This window comes from Accipiter gentilis, chromosome 36 (genome assembly GCF_929443795.1).
Source record: "Accipiter gentilis chromosome 36, bAccGen1.1, whole genome shotgun sequence".
NCBI classification, from domain to species: Eukaryota; Metazoa; Chordata; class Aves; order Accipitriformes; family Accipitridae; genus Astur; species Astur gentilis.
Genome location: NC_064915.1, coordinates 1,150,724 through 1,172,180, shown reverse-complemented (window position 1 = coordinate 1,172,180; position 21,457 = coordinate 1,150,724). Strand labels below are relative to the sequence as shown.

The 21,457-nt window shown below is 55.5% G+C and overlaps 4 protein-coding genes across 8 annotated transcripts in view; 2 read left to right on the top strand and 2 right to left on the bottom strand.

The window, feature by feature from the left end:
* LOC126034845 (uncharacterized) overlaps nt 1-21,457 on the bottom strand; it is a 53,341-nt gene that overhangs the window by 21,807 nt on the left and 10,077 nt on the right. Inside the window, 2 exon segments of the mRNA XM_049792701.1 lie at nt 1,883-2,622; nt 17,822-19,102. Of these exon segments, the coding sequence (XP_049648658.1) occupies nt 1,883-2,622; nt 17,822-18,878 (1,797 nt within the window). The 5' untranslated portion in view covers nt 18,879-19,102.
* LOC126034956 (zinc finger protein 572-like) lies at nt 3,601-13,816 on the top strand. 5 transcript variants are annotated; one of them, XM_049792978.1, is made up of 4 exons: nt 3,677-4,356; nt 11,128-11,286; nt 11,975-12,084; nt 12,337-13,816. In XM_049792978.1, the coding sequence occupies exons 3-4, from the start codon at nt 12,015-12,017 to the stop codon at nt 13,275-13,277; spliced, it is 1,011 nt and encodes a 336-aa protein (XP_049648935.1). In that variant the 5' UTR covers nt 3,677-4,356; nt 11,128-11,286; nt 11,975-12,014; the 3' UTR covers nt 13,278-13,816. The 5 variants fall into 5 exon arrangements, with proteins under 5 accessions (XP_049648931.1, XP_049648932.1, XP_049648935.1 ...); XM_049792977.1 differs by having other exon boundaries at nt 3,678-4,356; nt 11,980-12,084; nt 12,175-13,816; XM_049792976.1 differs by having other exon boundaries at nt 3,678-4,356; nt 12,175-13,816.
* Nucleotides 6,450-10,030, bottom strand: SH3BP5L (SH3 binding domain protein 5 like). The gene is made up of 6 exons (XM_049792984.1): nt 9,494-10,030; nt 9,301-9,363; nt 8,778-8,906; nt 8,498-8,659; nt 8,190-8,363; nt 6,450-7,966 (listed from the first exon to the last, which is right to left on the bottom strand). The coding sequence occupies exons 1-6, from the start codon at nt 9,701-9,703 to the stop codon at nt 7,553-7,555; spliced, it is 1,152 nt and encodes a 383-aa protein (XP_049648941.1). The 5' UTR covers nt 9,704-10,030; the 3' UTR covers nt 6,450-7,552.
* LOC126035002 (zinc finger protein 629-like) lies at nt 13,940-15,911 on the top strand. Its single transcript, XM_049793082.1, has 3 exons — nt 13,940-14,892; nt 15,294-15,538; nt 15,667-15,911. Exons 1-3 carry the CDS (start codon nt 14,751-14,753, stop codon nt 15,889-15,891), a joined length of 612 nt encoding a protein of 203 aa, XP_049649039.1. The 5' UTR covers nt 13,940-14,750; the 3' UTR covers nt 15,892-15,911.

Below are 21,457 nucleotides of genomic sequence, written 5' to 3'. Positions count from 1 at the left end.
GTGCCAGCCCTGTCACCACCCCTCAGCTCTGCCATGGGGCAGAGACACCCCCCCGGGCACAACTGTATTTTGGGGTCCAACCCGGGGACCTCCCGCAAGCCCTCCTGGACTTGGCTCTGCTGGAGCAGAAGGTTCTGAGGAAACATCTGCAGGGGGCACAGTGCCAGGAGGGGAACAGGGTGGGGTCTTTATTTTTAGATGGATATTAAATTTCTGTTGTCTTAATTAAATTGCTGCCAGGGTTGGGGAGGGGAAGGGGCCTGCGTAGAATATGTATATATTCCTACTTCTATTTGGGAAAGGTTTTAATGAATAACTGTCTTAATAAATGCATAAAAAGAAGTTGTAGGATTTTTTTTTTTAATGCTGGAACCACAGTTACAAGGTAATTGTGGTGGCCGTGCTATGGGATAGTTATGAAAATGGAAAAAACCTGAATAAATCTGAAGTCTTAATCTGGGAAAAAAGAGGATGAAGAGGAGTATGGGGGAGCAACATTAAACCACAAGAGGCTTCCTGTACAGCAGAGCATGAAAGCAGGTCTTTGGTGAGCAAAAGGCAGTGCTGCTTCTTTGAATGAATAGTCGATATATGGAAAAAAAAACCCTTATTTTTTTCATTAAGACGAAAAAAGATCTGAAAAATCTGATGGGTATAAGCAGACAAGTGTAAAAACCTGGCAAGAAAATGGCTATAGAGAATGGTAAAATGGTAAAGTGGCTGTGTCCTGTCCCCTCTGCGGGAGTGAGAGCCGCAAAGGCATTTCTGGCATGCCAAAGATTTGCCTGCAACGTCCTCCCGAACCCAAAGGTTTCACATGGTTTGCTCCCTGAAGGGCAAACGCGACCACTCCACTGAATGCCTAAAATAGCCAGCGAGGTGAAGCAGCGCTTGGGGGGGGGAAGAGTTCCGTGCCGGAACTCTTGCCCGGGAGCAGCTGCGGACGTTGCTCCTGTCTTGGGTTTCTCCACGTGACACCAGGACAAGCGGGTCCCTTTGTTCCTTACAGCTCCAGAAAGTCAGATACAGCTACGGACTCTCCAAACAACCCAACATCCGTATGAACAGGACATCCACGCTGCTCCTCCAGCATTGCTTCCATCCCTGCCTCATCTGGCACCATGGTTCTCCAGAGTTTGCCTCTGTCAAGGTGTTGGCTCCATCAAGGTTTCAGCTCCACCAAACCCTCCCTGCAAGGAACTGTGACATGATTCCCCCTGCCTTGGGACCTTCTGTGTCCCAACTCATCTCATGGATAGAGACCACCAGTCCTTATAACACATGGACCACCCCATACAGCTGAGATGCACCTTCTCATGAAGGCTGTGGAGACCCTCTCGCCAAGGGAAGTACCATCCCCTGCCCCAGGAGAAGACGTAGAGCTCTAGCACACATCATGCTGGTCCTTCATGCATGTGGGGTGGTCCCTTGCACCCCTGAGGTCTGCAACCAGGTCCTCCCAACAGCTCCAAAACTGGGGGATCTTGCCCCATGTGCCTGCCGACACCACCCAGGACTTGGGGACACCTCACCTTGATGGTCATCGCTCAGGACTTTGAGGACTTGATGGCCCCAAAGGCTTAGAGAGCCTGGAAGACCCACCTGGACTTTATTTCTCCCACCTATCCTGGTGGGTCTCCAGGCTTTTTTGGTGGAAACACCATAAGGAATAAATCAGACTTCCCACACACACATCTTGGGGTTGAGCACCAGCCCAAAAACCCCACTGAGCTCCTTCTCCCTGCCCAGTTTCGGGGTGATCTGTGGGGTGCTGCTGCCTGACACCCACCACTGTCAAGCCAGGAAGGGTGTCACCTGCTTTCCCCATCCTTGGTGGGAAAACTGGAGCTCCTCTTCCCACCCCAAAACAGGCTTATGTATGGACCCGCTGGTGACGGATGAGGGACGAGCTCTCACTGAAGCTCTTCCTGCAGCTCAGGCAGGTGAAGGGCTTCTCCCCCGTGTGGGTCCTCTGGTGCCGGTGGAGATGTGAAAGGCATCCAAAACCTTTCTCACACTCGGGGCATCTGTAGGGCTTCTTCCCGGTGTGGATACGTTGGTGGGTTATCAGGTTGGAACTATTGTTGAAGCTCTTCCTGCACTCGGGGCAAGCGTAGGGCTTCTCACCCTTGTGGGTCCTCTGATGGGACAGGAGGTGGGAATGGAGGCTCAAGGTCTTCCCACACTCAGCACAACCGTAGGGTCTCTCTCTGGTGTGGATCCGGTGGTGCTTGGTCGGGTCTGAGCTCTGGCTGAAGATCTTCCTGCAGTCGGTGCAGGTGTAAGGCTTGTCCCCAGTGTGGGTCTTCTGGTGGATGAGGAGGACAGACCTATAGCTGAAGCTCTTCCCACACTCAGGACATCCATAGGGTCTCTCCCCAGTGTGGACCCGCTGATGGATGAGGAGGTTGGACCTTTGGTTGAAGCTCTTCCCACAGTCAGGACAACTGTAGGGTTGCTCGTGGGTGTGGGTATGTTGGTGGGTGATGAGGTGGGAGCTGCGCCCAAAGCTCTTCCCACACTCAGGACACTTATAGGGCTTCTCACTGGTGTGGACTTGCCCATGGGTGGCCAGGGATGGTCCACAGGGAAAACTTCTCCCACCCTCCCCGCAGATGTCATCTCCAGCAACGGGACCAACTGGCCACATTCGGTCCCCCATCCCACCACCCCTCATCCCCTTCTCCACCCATTTCCCAGCCCCACGTTGTCCCATCCTGGCTTCTCTTCGGCATGTCTCCATCCTCTCGCCATCTCTGTCCTCCTCACCATCCATGGTCCCATCACCTGCAAGGACAGACGTGCTGATGCGGGATCCCAGTGTGTCCCACTAAGTCCCTGCACGTCCCCAATGGATGAAGGTTTGGAGCCAACCCGGAGATGATCCACTCCAACCATCTAGCTCAAGCGAAGTCTTGTAGACCCACATACATGTCCTTGAGTATCTCCAAGGATGGACGAGCTCCAGGAAGCCTCTTCCAACCTTCTTCCATCATGGAATAACTCAAGTTGGAAGGGACCCATAAGGATCATCGTGTCTAACTCCTTGCAGGAGGACAGTGCCCAAAGAATAAGCTGCTTTTTTTTTAAGGTTTAAGCAAAATTTCATGGTTTGTTTTTTTTTTTTTTCTGATTTGTGCCCAGATTTCAAAGGAAAAGAGGGGAAAAAATTAAAAGGAGCTTCATAATTTCCCACCCTTTTTCTGCCATCGGGACTTGGTGAAGCTCAAAGGTTTCTTCTTGGGGGGGGGGTGTGCCCCCAAACTTTGGGGACCACCTTCACCCCCAGACTTTGGGGATCACCCCCCTGCTCGCCCCCTCCCTCACACACACACACACACACACACACACCCCGTTTTGGTCCTTTTTTTAACGATGATACAAAATAATCTGCCCTGATTCCCGTAGGAAATTTCCATAGAAAAATAGGGAGACACCCCCCAACACCGCCCTCCAAAAAACCCAACCCCATACGGCTTCCCGGTCCAGCGCCCCGGGGATGCTCGGGGGAGGCAGCCGGATGCCTGGATCTCCCGCCCCCGCCGTTCCCGGTGCCTGTTGCAGGCCGGGTCGGTGTGGAAGGACACAGGAAAGGGCTGCCCCAGCTGGGAGGAAGAGGAGGAGGAAGGTCGGAGCCGGCAGGTACCGGGGGAAGAACGGGGGCGGCTCCGGGGATGCTCCGCCTGGTCCCGGGGGGATGCCCCGGGGGGATCCGGGGATGCTCGGCTCGGTCCTGGGGATGCTTTTCCCGGTCCCAGGGATGTTCTGCCCGGTCCTGGGGATCCTTTTCCCGGTCCCAGGGATGTTCTGCCCGGTCCCGGGGATAGTTTTCACGGTTCCAGGGATGTTCTGCGCGGTCCCGGGGATCCTTTTCCCAGTCCCAGGAATGCTTTCCCTGGTCGCAAGGATGTTCTGCCCAGTCCTGGAGATGTTCTGCCTTGTCCCGGGGATGCTTTTCCCAGTCCCAGGGATGTTCTACCCGATCCTGGGGATGCTTCTCCTGGTCTCAGGGATGTTCCACCCCATCCTGGTAGATGCCAGTCTCAGCATTTCCCTCCCGTTCCTCTCCTGGATTGCTTTAGGAACTGGTGAAAGGGTTCCCAAGCTCTTCCAGGAGGATGCTTTGCTTTTTTAACCATCACACCCAGCTGACACACAACTGCATTTATCCCTCCAGGATCTGAACAGGGACCCCCCCAAGGGACCTCGTATCCTCCTGCTCATCCCTGGATCCCTCCAGGTTGGAGGTTTTTGGAAATTGCAGGGACCAACGGAGACGTTTGCTGTTTCGGGGGCTGGAGGAGGACGGGATTTCACCAGCCATGCAGGAGAACCACGATGCATCGGCCTCGCCAGGTGAGCGGGTCCATGTCCCGTCCCCCGCTCCATCCCGCAAAACCTATTCAAGTCCCCCTTCCCATGGTGCCCCACTCAAGCATCGGGGATCCCTTGCCACCATCCCCCAATCTCCCCATCCCTCACCATCTCCCCAAAATCCCTCCATCCCTCCCTACCTTCCCATGTCCCCCATCCCTTGTCTCCTTCTCAAATCCCCCCATCCCTCCCTGCCCTCATCCCAAATTTCCCTGCAGGTGAGGGACAAGCCAGCACTGGGATGAGCACAACCACACTGAACTATCAGGAAACCCCCCCGGGAACAGATTCGGCTCATCCCTTTCTCCCTGGAAAGGGGTTCGACACCCTGGAGGACCCAATCCCAAGGGATAAGAGGAGATTTTTATGCACTGAATGCGGGAAGAGTTTCAACCACAGCGCCTACCTCCTCCGCCACCAACGCATCCACTCCGGAGAACGTCCTTATCCCTGTCCAAAATGCGGGAAAACTTTTACCTGGAATTCCCACCTGAATTCCCATCAAAAAACCCATACGGGGGAAAAACCCCATCGTTGTCCCGAATGCCAGAAATGCTTCAGCCGTCGATCCAACCTCCTCCGTCATCAACGCCTGCACGGGGTAGAAATTCCTTATGGGAAAAGCTTGAAGGCTGATCGTATCCTGCATTCCCAGAGCCGCCCAGATGATATTCCCTATATTTGTTCTGAATGTGGGAAATGTTTCAGTGCTCGCTCCAATCTTTTCCGTCATCAACGTATCCATACTGGAGAAAAACCCTATAAATGTCCAGAATGTGGGAAAAGTTTTGGGCAAAGTTCGGATCTCATCCAGCATCATCGAACCCACACCGGAGAAAAACCCTTTTCCTGCTCATTTTGCGGGAAATCCTTTAATGAACGATCCCATCTTATCCGACATCAAGGTCGGCATACGGGAGAAAAACCCTATAAATGTCCAGAATGTGGGAAAAGCTTCGTACAAAGCTCGGATCTCCTTATCCATAGGCGATCCCATGCCGGCGAGACCCCCTATATGTGCACCGAGTGCGGGAAACGATTTCGGGTCAGTTCCAGCTTGGTACGACATCAAGGATTACATACGGGAGAAAAACCTTATAAATGCGGGGAATGTGGGAAAGGATTCAGCGCTCGGTCCGTCCTTGTTATCCATCAACGGCTCCACACGGGAGAACGACCCTATGAGTGTCCGGCTTGTGGGAAACGTTTCGTTCAAAGCTCTAATCTCAGTCGGCATCGACGGATCCATACGGGAGAGAAACCGTATCCCTGTCCATCTTGCGGGAAAAGGTTCAGCGTCCGTTCGAGCTTGGTCAAGCATCAGCGGCTCCATGAGCCACCCCATAATCCCCCCGGAGAGGAGAAAGATTTAGGATGGAGCTCGCTTTATGGCGAAAAACAAGTGCAGGAGGAGGAATTGCCCCATAGATGCTCTTGAGCATCACCCCGCCCAAAAAAAAGGGGCCTGACCCCAAAAATGTACGTGGATAGAGGGAGAAAATATATTTGTAACTTCAGGATGTGGTCAGCTCAGTGGTGTCATCCCAGATGCCCCCCCCATGCTGGGTGTGTTGGGGTAGGGGGGCAGCAATGGGATCCCCATGTCCCTTGGGGTGATGAGCACCCTACCCATTGTTTTGGTGGGGGCCAGCAATGGGACCCCCACATCCCATAGGGTGTCAGCAATGGGATCCCTAAATCCCTTGGGGTGCTGTAAGCTGGCACCCACAGCCACCCCACCATGTTTTGGAGTGGGGGGCACAGGGATGGGACTCCCACATCCCTTGGGGTGATGAGCACCCTACCCCACTGTGGGGTTTTTTTGAAGGGGAGGGGGACAGGCAGCAATCCTTCAAGCTGGCTCTGAAATGCCAGGTAAAACCCAAGGGGAAGAGCAGCAGTACTTTGTAGGCCCCTGATGTTACCCCAAAACAGCCTTATGTTACCCCAAAATGCAACCCCCAGTCCAAAGGAAATCCATATTCTTTAAAAATGAAGTAAATGGGCAAATTAAGCTGATTCAGATCAAGCCCTTGGGAAATGCGAAGGGAATTAAGATACTTAAAAGCCAGGTGTAATTTCTTCAGTTGTTAACATGGAAAATTTAGGGCATGAATATTAATGTAATTACTAACAATAGTAATTTTAATTTATGTTTATAATATTTGGGGCTATTGGCTTGGTTTTTCAAGCTTCAGGGATTTGACCCCATCCCCATAGTGGATTTTTAAAACCTCGGGAAGCAAAATCACCACCATAGGGCTGCAATGATCCCATTCCCAAAGCCGTTATCCCCCCTCAAGGCTTCGAGCTGTTCCCCAGATGCTGGAATATCATCGCAGGGGGTGTTTTTTAGGATACCTGGGGTGCAACCGAGCGAATAAAACCACATGGAGGGAGGAGGGAGATATATTTTACTTGCCAGAAAATACACTCCAACCGACCCCTGGGGCTGCCTCGAACTGGTGCAGTTCTCATCACAGCCCTGGCACAGCCGCAGCCCACCCCCCTCCACAGTACCCCAAAACAGCTGTGGGGCCCCCCCATCCTGTTAGTGCAATTTGGCTTCTGCCTCACCTTTTGCTGGAAAAGGGGGAAAATAACCCCAAATAAGAGACTGAAATTGGAGGGGGGGGGGGGGGAAGCGGTGGAGCTGGGGTGAAAGGAGCAGGGACAGGTAAGGGGATGTTGTGTGTGTCCCCCCCGCCCCCAGCCCGGTGGGCAGGGACCCTGGTACGGCATCCCCCCCTCCGCAAGCGTTTTAGGGGTGCAGCTCCTGCATCAAGGAGGGGCCGCAACTGAGCAGCTTCGTTAGCAGCCTTGACCACCTAGCTGCTCACTGTCAACACCCAACACCCAACAACCCAACTGTCAACAGCTTAACTCAGTATCCCAATGCCGGGCACACACAGCCCCACGGGACACGGCTCCCACCGCTCACCCCACACTTCATCCACCAAATTCAGAGGGGTGAACACCAACAGCCCCCCAAATTTTGGCCCCCAACGGCATCACCTTGTCAACAAGGGGCTTCCAAGCGTCACCCCATCAGCTCCATCCTCCCCCCTGCAGCCTCTGCGGGAGATAACGGCGGCACGCACCAACCCCGCTCCGTCTTTTTGGGGTTCCCCAGGGAGGGGAGAAGCCATGGGAGGGGGCAGGCTTGGGATGGCGGAGGCTAAAGGCTGATGCTTCGGTGATGTTTGAAGTGACCCTGCCCACCCCGGCGTTGCTCTCGTTCCTCCAGCTCGTCGCTGTTGAGGCTGGTAGCGTCCGACAAGCCCAATAAATGTTCGACCGAGTCGAACTTCTGCAGGTCGGAGGCGATGGTTTGAAGGCTGAGCACCGAAAGCGTGTCGGCTGGGGGGCACTCGGCCCCCAAATGTGTCCCTTCTGTCACCCCCACCTCGGTACCAGCATGTTGAGGACTGGCTTCGGCTCCCACCGGCGAAGCTCGACGAACGATGAGGCGTTGGAGACGGCGAGCGTGGATCTGTTCGCTGATCTGTTCCAGGTTACGCAGGGCCACCGAATAACGCGTCTTGGCTTGCGACACCAACCGCTCCAGCGCCGTCACCTTAGCCTTGTGCTCCTGTGGGAGATGGCATTGGCCACCACGGCCATCTCAGCATCCCAATGTCCCTTCCCAAAATGAGGGGCAGACCCCACCAGCCTCCTTTTCTTCTCCCTCTCCACCTCATCCTGAAAACTGGCAAAAAGCAGCAGGATCCTCCCCAAAATGGGATCCCCGTGCCCCTCACCAGCCTGATGTGCCCCACCGCAAGTGGTAAAGCCATGTGTCCCCCGCCCAGTACCTCGAGGATCTGGTTGAACTGGGCTTTCAGCTCAAAATAAGGCTTGCTCTTAACAATGACACGCTTGAGGGACTTCTGGAGGGCTTGGACCTTGGCCTCAGCTTGCTGACACAGCTGGGTCACGCGCTGGTGCTCCCGCTCGCTCCGCAGCCGCTCTTCCTCTGCCTCATTGACCTGAGAACACCCCAAAACCCCTTCAGAAGCGGGGTCTCCCCTGTGCCCATCATCCCCAACTTCCAGCCACCTCCTCTCAGGCCCCACCCCAGCCCTCCCTGAAGATGAAGACACCCCTCCCCCCTCGCCCGTACTTTGCACGTAGCATGGTTGAGCATCTCCTGCCAGGTGGGATCCAAACGGTTCTTGTCGGCCATGACCCCCTGCTCTGCCACAAAAACCATCTCGCGAGCGGCGTTGTGCATGCTGACAGCTCGCTCGTACCGCAACGCCGCTTTCTGTGTCTCCTGCTGAGCCTGCACAGCAAGCGGGGAGGGGGTTATGACACTGGGGAGGGGGAGAACAAAAAAAAAAAAGACACACACACACACACACACCCCCCCATCCTTCTGCACCCCTGGGGGAGAGCAGTACCTCCTTGGCAAGGCGCCGGGCTTCATAGTAAGGTCGAGCTTTCTCGATGCAGTTGCCCAACTGGGAACCTTGGGCGTTGAGCTTCCTCGCCGATTCGGAGAGGATCCGGCGATAGGCGGTGCGGGCTTCCTGGAGGCGAGAAGCAGGGAACATCTCATCCCCATGTGCCCTCATCCTCCATTGCACCACCCAGGGAGACCCCTCAGCAGCAGGTTTTTCCTTCCCAACCACCCCACTGAGCCCAAAACCCAGCAGAGACCAGCATGAAGGTGACCAGTTAAGGACCAGGGAGACCAGTTAAGGGCTGGAAACAAGGACTGGGGGACTGGTTAAGGGCTGGGGCTCAAGACCGGGGGACCAGTGAAGGGCTGGAGGACAAATGAAGGGCTAGGGGATAAAGTCTGGGGACCCAGTTAAGGGTTGGTGGGACTAGTTAAGGGCTGGGGAACATGGGCTGGGGGACCGGTTAAGGACCAGGGAACAAAGACTAGGGGACCAGTTAGGGACTGGGGGAAAAGCTCACATCCAGCTGGAGCTCCACCCGGTTGATCTCCTCGTTAGCTTGGTTGAGATGCTCCAGCTCCTCCTGGGGAAGGGAGAAGCCAAACAAGGGGTGAGGGAAGAGAAACGCAACCCACAAATCTGTCGTGACCCCATCCCCCCCAAAAAAACCAGGGGGAACCAGGAAAAAGACCTTTCCTGCACCCACTCCTCACCTGTATCCTGGGGTCCAGCTCTTCCTCCTCCTCCTCTCCTACCACTTTTGGGGGTGCCCTGGATTCCTCACCCTCACACGCTCCTCCTGAAACAGCTGCCCCTGCCTCATCTTCTTCCCCCCCCGGGGAGACTCCTAGCTGCCCAGGAGGCGTCTGACGTCCGTCCCCTCCATTTGTCCCCCAAACCAGCCTCTCTTCCGCGTCCCCCATGGCAGGATCCCCCCCAGTCCGGGCGACGTCGGAGTCCGCTTCACTTCAGGGGGGGGCCAGCATCTTAGCGGGGGGGCCATTCAGCGCCAGCCCACCCTGCGTGGAGCAAGGGCCCCTATTTCATTTTGAGGGTGAGTCAGATGGGGGGGTGGAGGGAGCGGGGGGAAGCCCCCCAATATCAGCAGAGACACCTCCCCCCCCTCAGAGACAATGACTTGGGATCTGGATCAGCCAAGACAGGATGGGGGGCGGGGGGGCTGGAAAATAACCAGGAAAAGGTCAGCCCCCTTCTGCACCCCACAAAGTGCCCCCCCACCAATTCCCTCTCCGTAAACCCTTCCAGTGCCCCCCAATGCACTGCCCCCCATGTCACCCCACTGCCCACCCCACATGTCCCTCACCCCCTAATGCCCACCACCACTCCAATGACCCCTATTATCTGTCCAATGCCCCCCACCACTGCACAGCCCCCATATCCCTCCAATGCCCCCCTACCCCTCTAATGCCCCCTATATCCTCCTAGTGCCCCATCCCCTGCAAAAGCCCCCCAAAATGCCCCCACCACTGCACTGTCCCCCATATCCCCCCAAATAGCCCCCACCCCTCCAATGGCCTCATATCCCCCCAATGCCCCCCATCCTTCCAGTGGCACCCCCAAATGCCCCCCAATACCCCCTATATTCCCTCCAATGGCCCCCCAAATGCCCCCCACCCCAATCCCCCTACATCTCCCCCATGACCCCCATCCCTCCAATTCCCCCCAAATGCCCCCCCACCCCTCCAATGCCTCCCATATCCCCCCAATGCCCCCCATCCTTCCAGTGGCACCCCCGAATGCCCCCCGATACCCCCTATATTCCCTCCAATGGCCCCCCAAATACCCCCCACCCCAATCCCCCCTATATCTCACCCATGCCCCCCATCCCTCCAATTCCAAATGCCGCCCCCAATGCCCCCCATATCCCTCTAATGCCCTCCCACCCCTCCAATGCCCCCCCACTTGCACTGCCCTCATATGCCCCCAATGCCCCCTATATCCCCTAATCCCTCCAATGCCCCCCAAATGCTCCCCCACCCCTCCAATACCCCCATCCCCCCAATGCCACCCCCAAACGCCCCCCCACCACTTGCACTGCCCTCATATCCCCACAACGCCCCCCCATCCCTCTAATACCCTCCACAACCCCCCCACATCCCCCCTATCACCCCCCAACACGTTCCCCACCCCTCCACTAACCCCTCTCTCCCCACAACACCCCCCCATACTCCCCACACGCTGTCGTCACCCCCCGTATCTCCCTTCCCCACGCCCTCTCCCGCTCCAACACCCCCTCACAACCCCCAAAAGCCCCCCCAAAACCTCCCCCCCCCCCCCCCAGTCAAGGCGGGGCCGCGGCCTGTGTTTACCTCCCGCTCCGCCACAGCGGCTCCACGTCCCCGCCCCCCGCCACCGGAACCGGAAGTGGCGTCCTCACTCTCCCCTCTCCTCCTGCCGTACGCCATACCGGCCCCCAGCGTTTCGCCGCCCTTTGCTGTCTCCACGGACCGCCCGGTCTACCGGTGACCTTAAGCTGGGTGCGGAGGTGAGTACCGGTGAGGAATAAGCCGCCGCGCTCCGCCTGGCCCGGCTCTTTCTCGTGATGGGACAGGGAATGTGTAGCGGTAGAGGTTCGAGTGGGTGCCGCCATCTTGTTTTACGGTGGCGCCGCCGCGCCTCAAGATGGCGGCTGCCTCCTTTAAATCCCCCTTCAACCCATTCAACCACGTTTATAAAGTTCCTTCCCTCTCCCCAACCCCGCGGAAATGTCGGTTTCTGGTGGGGTGTGCGGGGAAGGGGGGCGGTGAGGCTGAGGGAGGCCAAAATGAGGCCTATAAACCCACAAAATACTTATGTTATTATGTCCCGCCCCCTCCCCCCACCCCCGGCGCTGCAGGTACCGGGGGGTGATGGGGAGGGGGGCCTTTGTCTTAATAACCCCCCTACGGGGTGCAAACACCCCAAGTTGGGGGAGCGGGGGACCCCCCAACTCATCCCGGGGGTGAGGGGCTATGATGGGGGGCCCCCAAATCATGCTAGGGATGGGGGGCTGCGATAAGGGACCCCAGCTTGTCCCAGGGGGGTAGGTCTAAGACCCATGGCACCACCCAGTGACCCCCACCCCACTGTTTTCGGGTGCCAGTGTAGCCCCTACAGCCAGGGTAAGGATGATGGGGGGGCTCCAACTCCATGCGTAACCCTCCCCTTTCACCTTGCACACCATTTTCTCCCAGAGCAGGTTTGATGTGACACCCCCCCTCCCCCCCCTCACGGATGGAGCCAGGAAGGGACCCACCAGCTCCCCAAAACTGGGACACGGAGGAGAGGGGTGACCCCCATGCAGGTGGGTTTTGGGGGGGGGCTGTGGGCTGCCATCCCTGCCCCCCCCAGCTCATTCCCTGACACTGTCACCCCACTGTGGCTTCTTTTGCAGTCAGAGGGGACCCCCCCCATCCACCGACACCCCCCCCAACAGAAGCCAAATCGGGGGGTTTGGGGGTACCACCAGCCCACAGACGCCCCTATGGATGCTGCGAGTGCGGGAAAGGTTTCGGCAGCAGTTCGGCTTTATTAACCCATCGCCGGATCCATACAGGTGAAAAACCCTACAAATGCCCTGAATGCGGTGATCGCTTCAATCAAAATTCTGCGTTAGCGGCTCATCGCCGGATCCATACAGGTGAAAAACCCTATAAGTGCCCCGAATGCGGGAAAGATTTCGGTCACGGTTCAACGTTGGTTAAACATCGTAGAATACATACGGGGGAAAAACCTTACGTTTGCGAAGAATGTGGGAAAAGTTTTAGTATCCGTTCAACCCATATCCGACATCGGAAAACCCACACGGGTGAACGACCCTATAGATGTCCCGACTGCGGGAAAAGTTTTAGCGATAGCTCTTATTTCGTTCAACATCAACGCCTTCATATAGGCAACATGCCGTACGTTTGTCGCGATTGTGGGAAACATTTTATGTGGAGTTCGGCTTTAATTCGTCATCGGCGAATCCACACTGGTGAGAAACCCTATAAGTGTATGGATTGTGGGAAGAACTTTAGCGAGAATTCGACGTTATTACGGCATCGACGGATCCATACGGGTGAGAAATTCTATAAGTGCACTCAATGTGGGAAGAGCTTCAACGACAGCTGCTCGCTGATGCGTCACCAACGTGTCCACACCGGTGAAAGACCCTACCAGTGTCACCAGTGTGGGAAGAGCTTCGCGGACAGCTCAACCCTCATATCTCACCAACGGACCCATACAGGCGAACGACCCTACGCCTGCCCCGATTGTGGGAAGAGCTTTACTGAGAGCTCTACGCTCATCACCCATCATCGTATCCATACTGGAGAGAAACCCTATACGTGTTCCGATTGCGGGAAGAGCTTCAGTCAAAGCTCCAACTTGGTGACCCATCAACGTATCCATACGGGTGAACGACCCTATAGCTGTGCCCAGTGCGGGAAGAGTTTTTACCGGAGCTCAGATCTCGTCCGTCATCACCGGACCCATATCAGAGACCACCGAAAATGAAGGGGGATGGTCAAGGTCACCCCAGCTCCTTGTGGACCATGAAATGGTGTCGGCTCAGGAACCGCTTCACTTCCCATCCAATATTTTAATTCTAATAGGTTTTTTCCAAGCATCTTTAGGTTTTATTTCACCAAAATAAGGCCCCAAAAAAAGTCTTTATCATGGTGTCACCCTCCTCAAGGGACAAAGGGGACATGGCAGGATGGGACGGGACCCTGGCTGGTTTTTTTTTGGGGGGGGGGGGAGACAGACATCCCTACAGGGTATTTTAGGGTGATTTTGCGAGGGCATTTTTCAACCGGTGCTGAAGGGAATGGGGCTACAAGGTGGGACAGAGTCATTTTGGGGTGAAAAAAACCCTGTTTTAGGCAGATTTAGACCCGAAAATCAATCCCTGCTCTTTCCATCACGGCATCAACGTCTGACCATGGTGGCTGGAAAACCAGGATGGGGGGTGGTGTGGGAATAACCTGAGGTTTGATACCATTTGGGGGTTATTTTATAGTAAAAAAAATACTCAATAAAATGATATGAAGTGGTAGACGGGTCGATCCCTTTCGGCTTTTGGGGTGCAAAGTGATGGAGAAACCTTTGGGTGCTGGGAGGTTTGGACGCCCCACCCCCCCAAAAATACTTAATACCCCCACCCGGGTGGGTGCTGAAGTTGGGGGGGGGCAGCTACCCCCCATTTTCTTAGTGGGTTAGGGTGGGGGGGGATGATTTCAGAGCCAGCATCCTGTGGGGTGCAGGGCTGCCAGAGGACCCCCCAACCCCCAAAAACTGCCCCCCACACACACCAGCAGCTGAGGGGTTAAGGCAGGGCTGGAGCTGTGGGAGGTGGCTCTGAACTGGGGATTCACTTCCCAGGTCAGGAGCGTCTGGGGACGGGATGGGATGGGACACGGGTGGGAGCCCCCCAGGAGCACGGCCAGGCTGCATTGGATGGGGGGGGGGTAAATCCAACGAGACACATACGGGACCACTGGAGCAGGATCCGGCTGCACTGGGAGGGGTTTGGGGGGGGGGGTTGGGAGACCGCCCCAAGACCCCTGGAGCAGGGCCAGGCTGCACTGGAGTGGGGCGAGACCCCCAGGAAACCCCCCAGGACCCCTGGACTGGGGCCATGCTGCACTGGGGGGGACCCCCAGGACCCCCAGAGAGGGGTCAGGCTGCACTGGGGGATGGGAGACCCACAGGAGACCACCCACAACCCCCACGTCCCCCCCAGTGGGGCTGGGCTGCACTGTGGGGTGCAGGGGACACCCCCGTGACCCCCCACAATGGGGGGATGCCCAGCCTCCTGCATCCCATCATCCTCCTGGTGATGCCCCATGGTGGGTCAAGCCCACCCCACTCCCCCCCTCACCCTGTCCCCCAGGACCCTCCTCACCACCCCATGGATTTTTTAATTTTTTTTTTCCCCAGAAAGCCCATTTTTAGGAGAAATCCTAAAACCCCCAAAAAAGTGGGGTGATGGCTTTTGGGGTTGTCCCCTTTAGGGTTGTCCCCATGGAGGTGATGACTATGGAGGAAGATGCTGCAGCTCTCGTCCCAGTCCCAACAGCCTGCTGTGGGAACACCGTGAAGAGGAACGAGGACAGTGTGGACCCGCTGGGTAAGAGTCCCCAGGTTTGGGGACAAGGCGGGGGATTGGATGGGTGGCTGAGAAGTGGCTTTGGTGGGGACAAGAGTCTGGGGAGGTTTGGTGGTGGTGGTGCTTTGGCCCTAAGTAGAGCTCTTGTGCTGTGTTGTGTCCCCAAACTTTCTGCCAATCATGTCCCCAACCCTTCTCCTGCCATGTCCCCAACTTCTCCCACCATAACTCCATCCCTTCTGCCACGGTGACACCATCCCTTCTCCCACCACGTCCCCATCCCTTCACCCACCATGTCCCCAGACCTTCTCAAGGTGACTTCTACCTTGATCCTCTCCTGGGGCCACCCGGCTCTTGGCTGACCATCGTTTCTCATAACTCATGTGGTTCCCTGTCTCTGCTCCACATTAACCCCCTCCCAGCTGGAGAGGGCTGTTGGGGATGGTTTCTCTCCCCAACAGATCTGGGGTCAATCAAGGAGGAGGAAAAATGGCAGCAGGACGCTCCTGAGCAAGCAGACACACCAGTGGAACCCCCAACCTCCAGCCAGCAGTGGTCCCCAAGGACCCATCCTGGGGGATCCCCACTCCCAGGGGACAACGGGAGCAATGAGGCACCCAACACCTGCCAGGAATGCGGGAAGAGCTTCCGTTGCTGCTTGGCATTGGTGAGCCATCATCGGAGACACACGGGCGAATGACCCTTCAGCTGCCAGGATTGCGGACGCCACTTCAACCTGACGGCCCTCTGATGCCTGCACACCGGCAAATGTCCCTGCGCTTGTCCCAATTGCAGGAAGAGTCACCGCGTCAGCTCCTCCCTCCGACAACATCAGAAGATGCACACGGGCAAACGACCTTACTGGTGCGAGGAATGTGGGACAAGCTTCAGGCACAGATCAACATTGACCGTCCATCACCGAGTGCATTCGGGGAGAGGCCCTACAAGTGCCCCGAGTGCCACAAGAGCTTCAAGAGCAGCTCGGAGCTGGTGCGGCATTGGCGGACCCACGCCGGCTAGCGACCCTATGATTGCTCTCAATGTGGGCGGCGTTTTGGCGACAGCTCCCAACGGAGCACACCAAGCACAGGAACCCCTACCCAACCTGTAGGAAGAGCTTTTCTGACCGTCCCAAGCTCACGAAGCACCAACGGGTGCAGACTGGTGAGAAAGATTACCGCTGCCCCAACTGCGGCAGTGGCTTCAACCATCGCTCCAACCTCCTGGTTCACCAGTGGTCCCACCTGGAGCAGAAACCCTATATTTGCCTGGATTGCCCCAAAAGCTTCACCTGCAGCTCCCAGCTCATCCGGCATCGGCAGATCCACAGCAAGAAGCCTTAGGGTTGCACCGAGTGTGGCAAGAGCTTTCGGCACAGCTCCGGTCTCATCTCGCATCACAAGAGGCACCAACCAAAGATGGGGACAACCCCACCGGGGACCATCTCCACCCTGGTGGCATCTCAGACCTACCTACACATCACCGTGGTCCCTGGTGGTAGCACCAAGGGGTAACCAACCCATCCACCCATATCCCACGATATTTCTTTCCCTATATGTTTTTATACATAAAGGGGTTTTTTTGGGGGGGTGGTATAAAAAAAGACACCCCCATCTTCTGGTTTTTTGCGTTAGATTATAGATGAGGGGAAGGGAGGGAGGCGAGACCCATGAGCTTCACCCTCGGAAAAAGAAATCATGGTAAAAATGGGGTTTTTTAGATGTCTGTTCAATTTCTCTATTTTTTCAACCCTATTTAGGGTCTTTTTACGGGATGGATCAAAAGAAAATCATGGCCAAAATAAAAGCATTTCAGTGTTGGCATTGTGTGAGTATCTCTGTGGTGGTGTCAAAGCATGGGCTGTGTGGGTGGAAGAGCCTTTTTTGGAGGGGAAAACTTAAAAAAATTCCCTAATTTTGGGGGGCTGGGAGCATCTTCTGCACCCAGAGGGTGTGAGGACTCCTCCCCAGGAAGCCCCTGCAGGGGTGGTAGGGCTGGGGTGGAGACCCTGGAGCTGGCATCAGGCTTTCCATCCCTCTCCATTTCCCTTGGACAAGGACAAAGGTTCAAACCAAATCATGGATGAGGTTTATGTGGCACCGATGGTCATAGGGGTGCAGCATACTTCCAAAACATGGACACCACAAGCCCACATGTCCTTTTCACCCTCCACCCATCCATGGAGTTGTCCCACCACTCCCATCCTTTCAGCACCATTAGGAAAATTCAACCCTAGAGGTGGCCAAGCCCCAGCCTGGATGAAAACGAGGTGGTGTGGGTTCAACAAGGCCATACCAAGGCAGTGAGTGAAGGAAAAGTTTATTGCAGCTGAGTTCTTGTTTATTTTTGGCAGCACAAAGGGAGTGAGAGTAGGATGTGGAGTTGCTAAGATGTTGCATGTTAGCATCTCCATTGCTAAGATGTTGCAAGAGCCTCTTCTGAAGCCCTTTGGACAATTCAAGAGTTTAGTCATCCAAAGATGAACCATAGATGGGCAGGACAGTGGTTGCATGATGCTACCGAATAACATCATGTGAAAAAAACCCCAAACCTGTAAATGAGGAAGAACTCAGCCTGGTGTGTCCCAACAGGGTTGTGGGACTGTTTTCACCCCATTTCTTCCTTCCCAAAGAAGCTGAGTCCCAAGCAGTGTCTTCAAAATCTTGGTCTGTGCCCAAATCCATTCACTCTTTGGCTGTGGAAGAAGCCTGTAGTCCATATGGTGTTGCTTGATGCCACCAGAAGAAATTATTGGGCCAAGCAGATGTGACTTTTTGGAGTCTAAAGCCAATAAGTCCACTCTTTGTAATGAATTTCTGCCTTTGGTCTGCGTCCCACAGCTAAGCCCATCTCAGCAAATGGATGTTCCTACCTACATTCATCCAGGTCCCTATGGGGAACCAGGAAGATGTGGGGACCACCAGCCACGTCTCTACCCAACATGGGTCACCAGGTCTCTACCCAACGTGGGTCCTTCGATGGGTAATGAAGTTCGAACAGCGTATAAAGCTCTTCCCGCAGTCGGGGCACTCATAGGGCTTCCCTTCCCGGTGGGTCCTTTGGTGTTTAATCAAGGCAGAACTCACGGTGAAGCTCCTACCGCACTCAGGACACTCGTAGGGCTTCTCCCCGGTATGGATGCGTTGGTGGGTCATCAGGTTGGAGCTGCGGTTGAAGCTCTTCCCGCAGTCAGGGCAGCGGTAGGGTCTCTCACCCGTATGTGTCCGCTGATGCCTAATGAGGTCCGAGCTGTTCCTAAACCACTTCCCGCAGTCAACACATCTGTAGGGCTTCTCCCCGGTGTGGACGCGCTGGTGGATGATGAGGCTGGAGCTCTGGCTGAACGTCTTCTCGCACTCCTCGCACTTATAGGGTCTCTCCCCGGTGTGGATCTTCTGGTGGCGGATCAGGTAGGAGCTGACGCTGAAGCTCTTCCCACACTCGGGGCACTTGTAGGGTCTTTCCCCGGTGTGGGTGCGTTGGTGGGACGTGAGGTTGGAGCTCTGGTTGAAGCCCTTGCCGCAATCGGGGCATTTGTAGGGCTTCTCACCGGTGTGCAAGCGTTGGTGGGTGATGAGAGTGGAGCTGTCACTGAAGCTTTTCCCGCAATCAGGACACTTGTAGGGCTTCTCCCCGGTGTGCAGACGTTGATGGGTGATGAGGTGGGAGCTACGGCTGAAGCTCTTCCCGCACTCCAAGCACTTGTAGGGCTTCTCGCCGGCGTGCAGCCGCTGGTGGACCACCAGGTTGGAGCTCCGGCTGAAGCTCCGGCCGCATTCCTCGCAGATGGTCGGTCTTTCCTCCTCTGAGCTTCGTGGGGTGGGTTTGCAACCTCTCCCTGAGGGGCATCTTCTTGGCTTTTCCTCCCCATTGACCTCCTGCTCCATGGAGCCCTTCAAAACAACTTCTTCCGCAAGGTTCTGCTGGTGGGGTTTCTCCTCCATGTTCTCCATCCCCATCTCATCGCCTGCCAGAGGAAGGAACAAGGAGAGGAAGGGGATTTGCATCCATGCCAGAGGGAAGGGGAAGGAGATTCTCCCAGATCCATCTCCAGGAGGACGGCATCAGCAGCAGGGCTGTCCTACAGCCAGAAGCGATGCTCGGCTGGAGGACGGAGGAGAGAAGATGAAAGGTCGAGCAAATTCCTCCTCACCTGCCTGGGTATCTCGTAGCATCTCCTCTTCCTCGCAGCCTCCTCCTCAATCTGGCCAAGGTTTGGGAACGGGAAATCCTGTTTGGGGCAGGGGGAACAAGCTGTGAGCGCGTTCCCTGGTTTGGGTTATGGGTTGCTCCTGCCCAAGTCCATCCCTACTGGGAAGTCAACCACCAAGATCTTTTGTGCATAAAACTCTCAAGATACAGCCCAGAAAACCCTCCAAAATACAGCCCATAAACCCCTCCAAAACACCAAGATACGGTCCAGAAAACCCTCCAAAACGCCCAAATGCAGCCCATAAACTCCTCCAAAACACCAAGATACAGCCAAGACGTGTGGCCAGCGTTATAAATACAAAGCTCCAACCTCAAAAGGGAGGTGGAGGAGAAATAAAGAGGTTGTCCTGCTTGGGAAATATAGTTATGGGAAGAGAAGGACCAGCATCATGTCCCTACAAACCCTGTCCCACCGGAGCCGGAGAGGGGACAAGGACAAGGGCAAGGTCAGCGATGTCCCTGGCTAAGGCTCAGCGCCCAAAATCACTCGCTTTCAGCCCAAAACCCACCCGACGCGAGTGAGAAAGAACCGGGACTGCGATGGACCACCCGGCTCAACCTTGAACGGTGGGGGTCTGCAACCAGCCCCCCCCACCCCCCCAGCCCATTGCACCCCCACGTGTTGCACAAGGGGAAACTGAGGCAGGGTACCACCAACACCCCCCCCCCCCCAAAAAAAAGGGCTCCCATAGGGTTGGGGAAAAAAAGAGCTCTGCGACCACCCCCTTCCCTGTTACCTGGGGGTGGGGGGCAGAGCAGCTCTTGAGCAGGGGGGTGACGCTCCTGCCCCCCCCCCCCCGCCCGGCTCCGCCGGTACCGGGCGATCGCTGCGGGGCTGCGGGTTGACAATGGAGGCGGCGGCGGCGGTGCCTGACCCAGGAAGGCCAACCCCTCAACGGGGGGGGCACACACCGCATCCCCCAGCCCCAGCGGGCCGGGGCCCTCTGCCGGCGGCAGGCAGCGGGGGGGGGGCGGGGGGGGTGTCGTATCCTCCCCCCCCCCCCAAAAAAACCCAAAACCTCCCGGCACGCCCCCCCCCAATATCGCCCCCCCCCCGGGATATTTGTGGCTCAGCAAGCTGCAAATGTTCCCCCCCCCAAAAAAAAAAAACCACCTCCCAGGGACCTCCCCCCAACAGCCCCCCCATGGGATATTTGCAGCTCAGCCCTGGGGTCCTGCAAGCTCCAACCCCCTCCCCCCAGCCCAAAAAAAAAAAACATCTCCCAGGGACCCCCCCCATGGGATATTTGTGGCTCAGCTCTGGAGTCCTGCAAGCGGCAAACATCCTCCCCCCGCCAAAAAAAACCCACCCCACCTTCCAGGGACCCCCCAACAGCTCCCCCCATGGGATATTTGTGGCTCAGCTCTGGAATCCTGCAAGCTGCAAACATCCCCCCCCCAAAAAAAAAAACCCACCTCCCAGGGACCCCCCCCCAGCCCCACAGGCTGAGAACTGACCGCTCATCACAGCAATGAGCTCAATCAGCCCCTGGGCTGGGGACAAAGCTCTACCTGGCCTTTGGGACCAATCCTGGCCACCCCCCCCATCCCCAAATCCCCACCCCCACCCCGTACCACATCCTCATCCCACTTCCCTATCCCTGTGCCCCCTAAAATTACTCATTAATGACCCACAGCAATTAAAAAGCTCTTTAGGAAGACGCTCAAACTTTAGGAATAAACCCTTTCTTTCAGAATAATTGTGCAAAGAGTAGTACAATTTTCTGGATGGAAACAATAGTAAATCCAGTAATTCACTAATGCTGGGATAAATTTAATTCTAATATATATATATATTTATATATATACACATATAAGAATAATTAAGGGGCTTGGAACATTTCAAATTTCCTGATCAGACCATCCTCTTTTTAGTGTTGAGCAGTGCAAGCATTCTCTGGACTTAATAACTGACCGTAACGGTCAGAGACCATCCTAAAATGGTCTATTTTGACTATTTTTTGAACATATTCTGGAATTTGTCTGATTTTTCTGGTATCAGGGTGGCAGTTATTCAAGTTGAAGGTGTATTATGATTTAAATTATATTAAGGTTTATCGTGCCTACTGCTTTGCCTGTTTTGATCGCTGATTTGAGTGTTTATGCTGCAAAAAAAATGTGCGATTAGAGAGAATTCGTACCGAGAAGGGCAGGGATGATGTGGTGGTAGAGGGTAGAGTTAGCTGATAGTACTTGATAAGCGCTAATTTGGGGCAGTATAGTTAAAATCGCATCCAGATTGGGTAGTAAAGATACAAATAGGTAGATTAATATTTGTAGCGTGGCTATAAAAAGTCAAAATATAGAAAATAACACAAAGATTATAAACATAAAGAGCTGGTCCCAGCTTAGAGGAGCATCATCTCGGTGGGTT

Coding starts and splice junctions, on each gene's coding strand:
- SH3BP5L (XM_049792984.1), bottom strand. CDS start 9,703: ATGGGGGACGCGGAAGAGAGGCTGGTTTGGGGGACAAATGGAGGGGAC. Junction 8,364..8,497: donor TCAACCATGCTACGTGCAAA/GTACGGGCGAGG, acceptor GGGTGTTCTCAG/GTCAATGAGGCAGAGGAAGA. Junction 7,967..8,189: donor AGTTCAACCAGATCCTCGAG/GTACTGGGCGGG, acceptor CATCTCCCACAG/GAGCACAAGGCTAAGGTGAC.
- LOC126034956 (XM_049792974.1), top strand. CDS start 4,323: ATGCAGGAGAACCACGATGCATCGGCCTCGCCAG. Junction 4,357..4,592: donor CGATGCATCGGCCTCGCCAG/GTGAGCGGGTCC, acceptor ATTTCCCTGCAG/GTGAGGGACAAGCCAGCACT.
- LOC126035002 (XM_049793082.1), top strand. CDS start 14,751: ATGGCTTTTGGGGTTGTCCCCTTTAGGGTTGTCCCCATGGAGGTGATG. Junction 14,893..15,293: donor GGACAGTGTGGACCCGCTGG/GTAAGAGTCCCC, acceptor ACCCCCTCCCAG/CTGGAGAGGGCTGTTGGGGA. Junction 15,539..15,666: donor TCCGTTGCTGCTTGGCATTG/GTGAGCCATCAT, acceptor TCCCAATTGCAG/GAAGAGTCACCGCGTCAGCT.